Source organism: Onychostoma macrolepis, chromosome 09 (genome assembly GCF_012432095.1).
Source record: "Onychostoma macrolepis isolate SWU-2019 chromosome 09, ASM1243209v1, whole genome shotgun sequence".
Lineage (NCBI taxonomy): Eukaryota > Metazoa > Chordata > Actinopteri > Cypriniformes > Cyprinidae > Onychostoma > Onychostoma macrolepis.
In genome coordinates, this window is record NC_081163.1 from 33,113,352 (window position 1) to 33,127,103 (window position 13,752).

The 13,752-nt window shown below is 36.4% G+C and overlaps 1 protein-coding gene across 6 annotated transcripts in view; it reads left to right on the forward strand.

Annotated features, from left to right (window-relative positions):
• The window catches only part of pard3bb (par-3 family cell polarity regulator beta b), a 332,607-nt gene that overhangs the window by 10,556 nt on the left and 308,299 nt on the right, over positions 1-13,752 (forward strand). For all 6 annotated transcript variants that reach the window (XR_009272746.1, XM_058786234.1, XM_058786238.1 and 3 more), the window contains exon 3: positions 3,515-3,616. Coding sequence is in view for 5 of the 6 variants with exons in the window: in XM_058786234.1 (XP_058642217.1) it covers positions 3,515-3,616 (102 nt within the window). In the remaining variant the exon portion in view is untranslated. The remainder of the gene's footprint in view (positions 1-3,514; positions 3,617-13,752) is intronic.

Genomic DNA, 13,752 nt, shown 5'->3' on the forward strand with positions numbered 1-13,752 from the left:
CAATCGTAAAAATACGGCAGGAGCCCCAGTGCTCACCGTCATCAGTGTAAAAATTGCAAAATGTTCCAGAGATTTCCATCGTTTCATTACAGCACAGCCTCGCTATCTCCCGCTACACTTGTACCCTCATTCAATGGTCTCGTAGCTGGGAATAGCTGGCCTTAATGTGGCATGTAATACAGCATTATTCCCATAGACTGGCACACTGTCACTCTTTGTTGAATGCCAGAAACTGCCGCACTCATGGCCTTCGGCTCACCCTGTGTTGCGTTCAAAAGCTCAGGGCTCATTTAGGTGAAATCGTGATTAAACAGGTGCGTTGGCTGTCAAATGTCATTTTGCTCATGGGCTGCGTGAGATGAGATCATATGGGATCCAGTGTCATGATTTTATTGTTCATTTAGTGAAATCCAAGCTTTTTGTGATGCATTGGAGGTTATTCAGTCTAACATGACACTGATGCCATAATAAAGACAGCAGAATAAGTAATAAGTAACATATGGCATAAAATAGTATGTAAAGGGTGATGGGTGTACCTTTTAGAAAACTCACTTGGTAAACCTCTAAATGCCTACAGGGACAGCATTGTAAAGATGGAGGAGATAATGTGTTTGCACCATTTTTCATTGCTGGAGTATTGTTTTGTCATGCTATGTATAAAAAAATGACTATTTCTAAGGGTTTTTCTTTCATCTAGTAAAACATCTAAACATGTAAATTTTGAAATGTATTTTGTCTCATTGCATTTGCATTTTTTTCCACCAAATGGTTTATGCTTAAAGCAAGTGCAAAACTTTCCAATGCAACAAGAGAAAATACATATTTTCTTGAATGTAAATCTTACCTAGTTTTGGTTCTTTGGTAAATGTATCTTATTTTAAATATGCTTCTCTGCAACTATGTGCTCTTGTTGTGAAAATATTTGAGAATCCACAAAGACTAGACAAAACTCAAAGCTTAAATCCCATAACAAACGTCACAGCAGTGATATAAAATAATTTAAAAAACTCCATCTAATGAAATATGTAAGATGATGTGCTCTTCTTTGTGCATTTTTCAAAACGAAGATTTCACCTCTCTCACACTATCAAATGTTAAACCCACTTGAGATTGTGAACTCGTTAATTAGACTGCTGTTTCACAGCAATAATACAGAAGCATATTTTATGTAATTATAGACAATGATTATGACAGGGGTGTTCAAGCATAGTTTTTTCCAAGAAGTACATTCAATATTACCTCGCTTGTTAGCCTATATGTTTGAAGAAAGATAAAACAGGTTTTGTATGGTAAGTGTAGACATTTATCACTTGGTCAGCTCACATTAAACAGGACCAAATTCATATTGTAAGATCTGATATCCACTCACCTGCCAATACAAAGAATTGGTCTGTCCCAGAACATCAGAGGGTAAGTTTCAGTGAATTTACGGCTGACATGATTGCAAAATAACTAGTGCTGTCAAACGATTAATCGCATCCAAAATAAATTTTTTTGTTTACATAATATATGCATATGTGCGGTGTATATTTATTATATATAAATACACACACATGCATGTATATATTTCAAAAAAGTTATGTTTATATATTAAATATATTTATTTATAATATAAATTCTATGAATAAATACAGACATGTAAATATATACTGTGTATATATATGTATGTGTGTGTGTGTGTGTGTATATATGATATGAAGAGCAGATGCAAAAGCCTCTAAGTGCTGTCTGAAATGTTCTTCTAAAATGAGCATTTTTATCAGGCTCCTATATTTATTTTCAGTTGTTTCACTTTAATTGCATAGAAAAGGACCTATACATTTGCCATTAGAGTAAAGATTACTGAACCTAAACATAGGAACCTGATAAAAATGCTTGTTTTATATGAAAATTTCAGACGACACTTACGTAATAAATATACACAGAACACACACACATTTTGCAAACAAAAACTTTTATTTTGGATGTGATTAATTGTTTGACTAAAAATAACCTCAATTATCCAGCACACTTTATTATCTCTGGTCAGTGCTATCACATAACTAATTAGAAGGATGTCTAATAAGTCTTAAACCGATGTAGATTTGCATTTTTGGTCCGTTTTGTTGTTGTTAGAGAAGTCTTCCGTCTTGTTAGAAAAATCTTATTATTGTTTTGTCAATATTTAGGAGTGGCTACAGTTTGTGCAACCGCAATTTGGCTTCTTACAGCCATCACATCAAGCCAGTAATGGCCAGTCAACTTGTTACTTTTAACTGGCACTTTCAGTTAGCAAAAGTAGCAGTTAAATTAATTTTTTAATTTTTTTTTATGTTTTAGTTTCTTAAAATTAAATTGTCTTTTTGGCCATTCTTTGTAGGTAAATGAAAAAATCAACAAGGTTTGTTTTGATTTTATATGAATTTTATGTTTTCTCTGAATCTGGTTTGGCATAGTAGAGTTAAACCAAAACTTTTGTGTGTAGTTGGCGCATTTTGCCTTTGTAGGACAACATTGATGGATCTGTAGATTTGGCTCTCTACTGTCCACAAGGTCTAGTTTTCTTTATCTCTTTGATGTTAAACATTGTATGTTTGTCTAGGTCTTGAATGTGTTCATGTATGTCAGTATGTACTGAGAGAAGGTCAAATCTTCTGATTGTTTTTCTGTAGTGCTGAGAGACTGGGCTTTTAAATGAAAATTGTGTAAATATGAGTCATACACACAATCTCAGTTTGTCTGGTGAGAACTGACAGCTCTGCTGTCCCACAAAAGCCAAGATAAACAGGGTAGGCCCATATCAAAGGTTCGGGTTTCACTCTATCAGTGAAGTTTTGCTGTTATTCTGTCAAGGCAAATACTGTTTAAGCATACCATACCTCCCACTACTACTTCCTCTACTTTGCTACATGGCATTGCCTGACATCAATCATCTCTCACTTGCTTTGTGTTAAGTTAGCACGCACAATGTATGCAGCCAAAAAGTGAGATGTAATGACATAAGATCAGGCGCAAGATGGAATTAAGCCATTTGTTGTGCAGATGCCTTGTTTATACCTCACTTCTTGGCATAAGCTGAAGTTGACATTTGGAGCTCAGATTTGGAGTTACATCACTCCGGTCTCTGGGACCTGGTTGGCAGCAGTTGTGAGCTCACAAGGATTTGATGATTTGTGGATGTTGATGTGTTCTGCTTTGTGTTTTGTCAGCATTAATCAGAAAAGTCCATCGGGCCCATGATAGTGTCTTGTGGCACTCCCCCTGTAGGAGATGGTTGTAGAGGAGTTGTGTGGGAAGACTGCAATGAAAGATGTCCCGTGCTGCTTGTACATCAGAGTGTCCTCATACACACTGCTCTAAAGTTAGCTCAAACACATTGAGTAATGTTAGCCATGATGGGCAGGCTCAAGTCACTGCTTTTTTTAGAGACTAGTTACAGTTTAGACATCACTGTGGGAACCCTTGTTAACTGATAAGTCTGAGGTCAGTACATGTTTTCTTGCTGATTACCAACTCTGACGCTTTTGTTTTGTAGGAGGGAGATTTCCTGGTACGGACCCACCATGTTGAGTACTGTGACGGGGGAATTCTTGACCCTGATGATGTGCTAACAGACCTGGTGGAGGACAAGGACAAGGTAAGGCTCAAGGAAACAGTCAGGTATTAATATTAGATCTGCAAGACGTATGTTGTTACATCCTCTAATGAAAAATGTCAAGCTTAAAAAGACATAAATATTGTGAATTTCTGAATCATAGACTTTTAAACATAAAAAAAACTGTCAATAATTACCCATTGGTGGTAGCTTAGAGTATAATTTGTATCATCAACAGCCTAAAGTAAACATTAAGGCCTACAGTAAACATTAAACCTAATTCAGTGTTTCCTATAGAATTCAGTGTTCTCCACTTGCCTAAATTATAAAATTATAATTGGTTTCAACAACAAAAAAGATACGGTTTTGTAACATGTTTTAATGTTTTTCAGGCAGTTCAGTAAATGAATTAGATTTTAATTTAGCATCCACTCAAGAACTCAGTGAATACTTTGTGACGATTACGAAAACTCATAACTGTTTCATGAGAGTCCTTCTTATGTGAATAGAATCCCAGTGGTTGCGGTGTATATTTATTTTTGGCTGTAGCCAGTGAAGACACAATAGAATATGTGTTGCTTTTATTTCATGTTGTGGTTTCCGGTCCTTCAATTCAGGCTGGAAGTTTACATCTAGAATAACATGATTTCTTTTGCTGTGGTGCTGTAGCTTCAGTGGTGTAGTGGTGCAGGAAACGCTGACCTAACTCATAAAGAAATCTGCCAAATAGAAGGTTTTCATCGGCTTTGTTCAGTGTGTAGGTGTTTGGTTCAATAGCAATGAAATAATAAAACTGTGAAGCATTAGCTTGGGTACATTGGCTTTTCACAGTATTTGATATATTGCTAATAGTGCCATTCGTTGGTAATGTCATTTATTCCAGAGCAACAGAACGGCCTAGAAAGGAACATCAGAACACATTTACTCTCACAAATGTGAGAAGATTTGTTGAGAAGTTGTGAGAAAATGTGAGAATTTATGGAAAACAAAATCACATGAATAGGAAAAATCACAGGTTAGGTTGCAGTGCCATATGCGCCAAATATATGTGCTGTGAAAAAGTAGAAAATATGAAATATACTTCACTGAATGTGAAGTACTTTGATGTTTTATGGAGGTTATAATAAAAAAAATTACTGTAATGTTTTTTAACCTTTTATGGACATGATGGTCATTCTCTGATTTATAATGGAAGCACAGCATACGGTTCACGGTTTCAGATGGAAAGTGCATCGTTGACATTTGCTTGAGAGGAGGCCATTTGGACCACCCTCTCTGAGGAAAGAGTGGTCTCTTCAATGAACCCTCGGGGTATTCTGTTTGTCCTTACTCTGTATGGAGGTTATTATATTGAGCTGTGTGGCCGCTCCTAACTCGATAACACAAAAGGGCATTTGCCTCTTAATTGAATTCTCTCAGACATCAGATGCAAAGCTTTTGATTTCTGCACACTAATTAATAGAAGTGAAGGCACAAGGCATTATGGGTTGCAAGATGATTTCTGGGATATCGCTTTATAATCAAAGTGTGGAAGTGTTTTATAGGCTTTAGCCACAGGGAATGTAGCCAGTTTCTGAGGAAAAATTTGCATATGAAAGATGAAAAATTGTCAAAGATTATGAGTGGGTCTATTAACTTATAAATGATAGTGCCCAGTGTTTCAGCATTTAGATCTTCTATAATTGGTCCTAACTATGTCTATAAAAAACAGTACTATTTCGGTACCATATTTTAATTTGGGGCTGTTGCTTGAATGTGTTAATTTAATACAGTTGAAGATTAATTAAAGCAATGGTTTAAAAAGAAACAAATGCATTAATCATGCTCGCTGACTTGTACACTACAGGAAACTTGTCTCTTTAAAGCACACTTATAGAGAGCAGGCAGGATAGAATAATAAGCTGTTCACATATCAAGGCTCCACAATAAGGATTGCCCAATCACTGCCCTGATTGATTATGAAAGTTAATCAGCACTATTTTTTATTCTCGTCAGTTTAAACATTCAAGCCATTTTAAAGCACAAAAAGATGCGAAAGAGAATTTGGAAGTGTTTATTAGGCAGCAGCAGGTATTTTATGCTTATATTAAGCCTATGTCATTAATGTTTATCAAACAAGAAAAAGAGAATCACTCACTGTTCTCTGAATACATTTTGCAGCTTTAATAAGGATTAATCTTTAATTTATACAGCGAATATGCAGTATTATTTTACATTTGATTACATTTAATTTCTGTGGTATTTCTTACAATACTACAATAGTCCTACCTAAAAACGTAAAGTATTGAATTTCATCTTTGCTCTTATGTATTTATGTGTGCTACTGTTTGTAATTTGTTTATTAGTAGTTTTACTGTGAAAATGAAATTGAAATCAGAATTCTGAAATTTTATTGGAATGTAAAATTTTGGTGTAGTATCAATTATAATTTTTTTATTAGAATACAAGGATTCATGGGTCAAAAATAATGAAAATGCTAACTATTTCCATGTATTTATTTATTACATTTTTGTTGCAGGGCAAGTGAAAATTTAAACAGGACAAGTAAAAAATTTAACCACTTGCCCAACTGAGCCAAAAGAAAATAATCCTTAGCGATTATTTATATACACACACGCACACACATGCACATATACATATGTACATATACATACATATATATATATATATATACCGGTAATTTAAAGGGGTGGATTACTGCGATTTCACTTTTTTCATTTTAAATAGTGTGTAATGTTGCTGTTGGTGCATGAACAGTATCTGCAAAGTTGCTGCGCTGAAAGTTTAACATAAGCGGAGATATCGTCTTTTAAAAATCAGGAAGTTTAATGCCTACAAAAACGACTCATACGGGACTACAACGAGATATTTCCCGGGTTGCATACGTAAAAAACCCCATAAATTTGCATCAACCCCTCCCTCCGGAACATGCCAAAGAGGGGCAAGGCCATGTTCTGCGGCTTTGTCGAAGAGGAAGAGTTATAGTGGAGAGTTGTAGCCATGCCGTCGAAACGGTGTTATTTTCACCCAGCTGTCAGGTCTTCTGTGTTCGGGCTTCCCTACGGATGCTGTAGTTCGTCAACAATGGTTAAAATTTATGTTTGATTATGTTCCTGACAATTACAATCCTAATTTAGCTCTCTGTGCTGCGCATTTTACGGAAGACAGCTTCCAGAATCTACACGAGTTCAATGCCGGATTCACACAGAAACTATTACTAAAACATGGAGCAGTTCCAACTTTAAAAACAGAGGCAGCAGTTGTTGGGCCACAACCTGTAAGTAAGATTTCATAATTTGAAATGTATTTGCATGTATAATTTCAGACGTAATGTTTTAGTTTTATCAAGAACGTAAACACAAGCCAACGCTGTTTGGTTATAGTGGCCAGTTAGTTCGATGCTATTTTGTGTGTATAAGACAAACGTCTACGAACTTCAAAAAATGATATGTAATCACAACAGCAAACTTCCATTCAGAAACGTTTGTAAGAGCCGTGCTTGCAGAAGTTCTGCTTGACTCTCTTCATTACCGCTTTCTGAGTCTGATTCTGGCTCAAACTGATACGGCAATATTGACACCATTATTTACATTTGACCGCAGCACATGCAGCTGTCGCCCGTGAAGGTAATGGGCGTGAAGTTTCCAGACAATGTGCAGTACGCAGTTTAGCCAATCACAACACACCGGCCCAGCTGACCAATCTGAGCCCATTGCTTGTTTCTGAGGGAGTGGTTTCAGAGAATCAGGAAGTCAACCGGTCGTTCAAATGACAGAGGAGAAAGCGGCTTACAATAAAGGTGAAATATATGAAAAATAAGGCGTTTTTTAACAAATGAAACACGAAGACATGTTATATTGCACCCCATAAACACAATCAAGCAAAGAAAAAAAGCAGTAAACCACCCCTTTAATTAAAAATAGCTTATCTCATTTAAATGAACATTTATTGTAAAGAAACCGCTAATGTCTATCTTCAAATACACTGTAGTAAATGAACAAATTAAGTACTGACACTAATTGTGAACTGTGTGTTTTGTGATTATGATATTGATTCAGTATGGGAATCAAGTGAAAGATATCAAGCTGTTTCAGCTAATTATTTTGAATCATTCATTAAAAACCCTGTTCAAGAATAAAATCTGACTTCACTATTTGCTCTGTATGTTAGTTTTGGATTGCAGCCAGTGATGATATCACAATAGAAATACATTATCTTGCATGGTTATATTAATTAAAAAGGCATTCAATTCAGACAGTAGGTTCACAAATGAGATAAAATAGTCTGATTTCCTTTGAAGTTGTGCTGTAGATTCAGTGGTGGAGTTATTGTAACGAACTGGAAACTTATTTTATTGAACATTAATTGGTGTGAATATTCTGTGCCATAATTGACTGCATTTCATGTACGCTCACATAGAGACAAACATGCGCAAGCACTTATATACAAGCATAAACTCACTCCTCCCCATGTCTTCCATATTCACACTGGCACACAATCCCCTGATGCTATTGTGCCTTTATTCTGTTAGAGCGGGTATTTACTCATAAATCCAGACCGGGATGAGGAATGAGCTCTCACTGTAGTGATGTTGCCATGGTGACAACTTCCCAAATGTCACAGCCTGCGTTACTGTATCCTGGTGATCCAATAATTATTCTTTGCTGTTTGTAAGCCAGGAGTAGGATTTTCTTTCCTTCCAAATATTTTTTTACAGTGCTGCAGCATTGGAGTCATTTCAAAACAGCATTTATATAAAGTAATTACTTTAAAGCAGGTATGTGCTGTTGAATGTACTTTTGAAATCAGTTTTTCAGAGCTGCCACATATGGTGTGTGTTTGCGTTTTTGGAATGTGCCATTCGTCTTGTTAGAGTGTTAGATCTTCCTCTGTCAACAAAAACACAAGCCATATTCTGGTAATTACTGTGCCACTCCCTCTGTAATGAAGCTAGCATACCACTGACTCGACTGCTAACACACACACACAACCTGAAAGCACATTATAAGATGTGTTAAACTACACTCTGAATCACTTATGTTCAATATTCTAGTACTTTAAAGAAATATTACTGTATTCAATATTCAAAGGCTTCTAAAGCCATATAGTAAGTCATATAGACTTGTTGTTGTTATTTTTGGAGCTTGACAGACTTATAATTTATAATATGAGAAAGAAGAGAGTGGCTACAGTATTTTTTGAAAACTTGCCTTTTGTGTTCCACTGAACAAAGTCATACAGGTTTAGAACATAAATGATGGAACAGTTTAAATATGTTGGTGAACTAAACTTCTGTTCATCACGTTCTTTAAAATGTCTTGGAAATCTCACAAAGAAATACAGTCAAACATGTTTAAGAACCAATCTGCTATTTTAGTCTGACTGGTGTGAAGATGTGCTCCCCTTTTATTGCTGAAGCTGTAAAAGTTTTCAGATTTCCGATTTACTTTTCTTCTGAAATATTCCACAGCACCCTCACGCACGCTCGCATGCTCACAGATGCCTGCATGTGTTAATGATATGCTCACAGCTCTGATTCACATTCAACTGGAGGCAAAAAATGGTACATTAGTCAACACTCTCATCAATATATGAACAGAGAAAGACGTTAGAATATTCATCCGAGTCTGTGCTGCCGACTTGTTTTCGGCTGGAGTCAGCCATGCCCGATGAGTAGTGCAGCACACTTGTTCCTTTCTGCCCTCTAGAGGTCTTTTATAGTGTAGACGTTACTTCTTATCCAGATTTAAACATTCTGCATTAGCCACTTGTACAAAAACAAGATTAAAACCAAGCAAAAAGGGCAAAGCAAAAGCACTCCTTTATAGATTTTTTTGCTAAACTTTTTACACAGTATTTACAATATTTCATTTCTCATGGTATTTCAAAAACAGCCCTAAAACTGTATCTTAAAGGTTAGGGTGTAATGGGAGAGCAGGGAAAATGGAGTAATGTGTGTGAATAATATTGATGTGTGTGCAGGAGGTTAATTAAAAGCTCCAGTCATTCATCACGGACCGAGGCCAGGCAGACGGACTGACCGGCCTCAAATCAATCACACGCTCTCGGCTCGCTGTACTGCTGATACTCACACGCTCTTGTAGCTTGCTGTGTCTTGACAGGTTTGCTAGACTTTAACTCTTTTTTTCTTTTTTCTTCAAGTCTGTTTCACATTGTCTGAGCGTGTTAAGATACGTTTGAGACTGTCTCGGTCTAGTCTTGCCTGAAACCTTGATAATGTTCATCTCACACTGAGTGGAGTGTTCCAGCTTTAAGGGGCTAAGGCTAGCATGTGTTTAAATCGCTCACAATGACATCGGTTTCACTCACTGAACATCAAACCAGAAAGGTTGCCATTGTCTAAATCTTTGTAAATTTGTCTTGTGGCAAATATCAGTTTACACTTGTGTTGAGCTTTCAGAGTGTGAGGATGTGATTGTGTACTTACAGCTAAGTGGAAGTCTTTAGGTCCTGGAGCCTTTTTGCATTTCTGATTTGACTGGAGTTTTCTGCTGTTTAACTTGGCTTGCACCTGTACATCAGTTTCTTCATTCGGTCTGATGAGAGTAGATCAATAGTCTATAGACCAGAACGGATTTCCTTTTTAAAGAATGCAATCCAAAGAGTCTGCTTGATGTTCTTTTCATTAAAGAGGTATTTAAGGCCAAGAAATAACGTATGTTTTATAACCAAATGTGTTAAAAAATATTTTTATATGTATTTTTTGTATTACTAAGTGTTTATTTATTTGACTGACTTAGTGTTTATTAAATACTTATTATTATTATTATTATTATTATTAGTAGTAGTAGTAGTAGTAGTAGTAGTAGTAATAATAATAATAATAATAATAATGATGATAATTAAACATGCTGTAAATTTTACTGTTAATATTATTAATTATAATATTAATTAGTTGAAAAACAAACAAAATAAATAAATTACGTCATAATATTATTAATGATAAAATAAATATTTGTAAAATGTCAATTCCACCATTTAATTATTTATTAGCATTTAATGCTAATTTGTAGTAGTAATAATAATAATAATACAACATGCTGTAAAGATTGTGTATTCCAGCCATTTATTTACAACTAGTTACTATTTTATATGAATAATTATGTAATAGTAATAATTAGTTGAAAACAAATAAATAAATGACGTATCATATTATTAATGATAAAATACATTTTTGTAAAAATGTGTATTCCCACCATTTAATTATTTATTTGCATGTAATGCTAATTTATAATAGTAATAATAATAAACTATAGTAATAATAATAGTAATGAAATATGAAAAAATTGTGTATGCTTGTCACATGTATTATAAAATGCTTTACGATTATGAGAAAGTGATAGTAATAAATTCCTCCAGCTCTGATCATGCAACAGTTAAAAAAAAAAAAAAAAATTCTGTCGGATGGCTGTATCATTTACAGATCTGTGTTGGAATAATCTAATTCGGCTTCAGAACAATTGTCAGTCTATATCAGTTTAATAAATCATTGATCAGTTAATGTCTAAGAGTGTTACATTACAATCCTTTGATAATTTAGTTCTTAGCAGCAGCTATTTTATCCTTAAATGGCTGCACACTATCTGCGCCCGATATTTATGTTGAAAGATGTGCTGTGTGCCGGTCTAGATCATTTTTATATGGTATGTCTTGAACAAAAGACTTCAGTAGTGTGCAGAAGTTGGTTTGCATGTATTTGGCCCGAGGCGGTAGCGCTTCGACAGTGTATGTGCATGAGTGGGTAGCCATGGTAATGGTACGCTGGGAAAAATCTCCGACATTTGGAGGGATTAGAACGTCTGTGTGCTTCATCTGGAGTAATTAAACACTCCATAGTACCACAAATCAGCCCTCTTCAGGGCTAGCGAGATTGCGTGTGCGTAAAAGATAACACGCGTAAGATGAGAGCCCTGTTTCGTCACTCTCTACTCGCTCTTTGTTGGGTTTAGATGGGGATTGTTCTTTTAAACTGATTACAGTGAGGCCTCCTTAAAATCTCACTTAATGCTAATTAAATAGGTTAATCAAGATTAATTAACAGCCATTCTTGCTTCTCAGCAGTGCTGCTGTCTGCTCTCTATAGAAGCCGAGACGTGAAAAGCTGTGTGATTTGATTACCGTACTCCCTCTCATCCAATCGCCATTAACCCCCAGCAGGCTCACTGCCCCATTGGTCGGGCCGCTTGCACAAGCTGATGAATATTCAGCGGGAGCTGATGGATGAAAATAATGGTCTTGGAGCTGGTAGGAGCGATGGCATCTGAAACCCAGGCCCAGCAGGAGCTAACACCGCACAGCCGGCCTGGACCGGAGAGGCCATCTCATCTCATCCAGTCAATTTAGCCGTGATCTTCCTCCCACAGGCCTCCCGTCATACAGCGGGGTTCACCTCGACCGTAAATTCAAAGATTCCTAAAAAGCAATCGGCTGTGAAGCATCGAGGGTGAAAAACGCTGTTGAAGAGATCCTGACCCACTGTGTGGTCCGTAGCTTTTAATTTATGGTCGTTTAGGGCGCTTGTGGATGGGTATTGACTTTGCTCCCTGCGCTCTTTTCCCCCTGATGTTGTTGTTATTGTTCTGAGGCTTTAATTTATCATCAGCTCAAGCGAAACAGACGTGAGCGATTTGGGAGGGACTCGTGAGCGTGACTTTACTCTGGGCTTGAACTCTGATAATGGAGCCGGTATGATATGGTCACGGTCTAGCAGTGAGGGGAATGAATGGAGGAGACCCCCTCCCATTCCTCCTCTCTCTTTTCCTGGGGTTGAGACTTGAGGAAATGGAGCCATCTTAAATGAAGTGTTGTGTCAATAATAGTGTGTTATGAAATCTTTTTGTGATCGCTGACAGGAGTCTGGTTGTTATGATGTGCGCAAATGTGTAAAATGATGCATCAATGAAAACCAGATGAACACTAACTGGATCGTTGGTGTCATGGCCTAGCAGTTAGCACATGTTCCTCTGTGGCAAAATCCATCTGTGCATGAGAATAGAAGCTACTTGGTCAAAATGCACATCTTTCAGAGGAATTAAAGGGAAAGTTCACCCCAAAATTTAAATTCTGTCATTAATTACTCACCCTCATGTTGTTCCAAGCTCATTGGACCTTCGTTCATTTTTGGAACACACAGCTTTCTGACCCTCCATAGATAGCAATGCAACTACCATGTTCAAGGCCCAGAAATGTAGTGAGGACATTGTTAAAATAGTCCATGTGACAACAGTGGTTCAACCGTAATGTTATGAAGCTTCGAGAATAATTTTTGTGTGCAAAGAAAACAAAAACGACTTGATTCAATAATTTCTTCTCTTCCGTGTCAGAATTTGACGTGCGTTCACAAGAGTACCATGACACATTTTTAAAATTGTAATATTTAAAGTGTATATTAATATTTATAAAGGAGTGTGTTAAGTATTTTAGCATGTTTTTGCATTTAAGCATGTTAGCATGTGCTAGCTTGATTTTGCTATGGTATCAATCATTTTCGAGAAACAAAAGCCTGTGACAATCAAAAACTATTCCTCTTTATCACAAATCTGGTTTAAAACTTTTTCATGTTGGTCCAGCTACTGTGCATACATACTCCAAGTTGTAGCATGTCATTACCAACAGTTTATTTATTTTTTTACTGAAACGTGACTACTTTTTCTACAGCCACAATATTAAGCATTAAAGGGTTAGTTCACCCAAAAATTAAAATTACCCCATGTTTTACTCACCCTCAAAGCGTCCTAGGTGTATATAACTTTCTTCTTTCAGACGAATTCAATCGGAGTTATATTAAAAATGATCCTGGCTCTTCCAAGTGTTTGAATGTGAGTAGGCGGGTGTTCAACAGTCCAAAAGTAGTCAAATAAAGCACGCACATCTGTAATAAAACATGCTTCACACGACTCCAGAGGGGGAATAAAGGCCTCCTGTGGCGAATCTATGCACTTTTGTAAGAAAAATATCCATATTTAAAACGTTATGAACACTTTTTTTTTTTTCTCACTTCTGCTGACTGTCATACGAGCTCTGATTCGGGGATTAGAACTCTTGATATCTGGCAACCGCACTCATGAAAGCTGGCGTAGAAGAGTCGTGTAGAGCAGTCCGCAATAACATTTTGTCTCCTTTGTTTTGGGAGGAAAATACAGAGGTTTTTGGTCAAG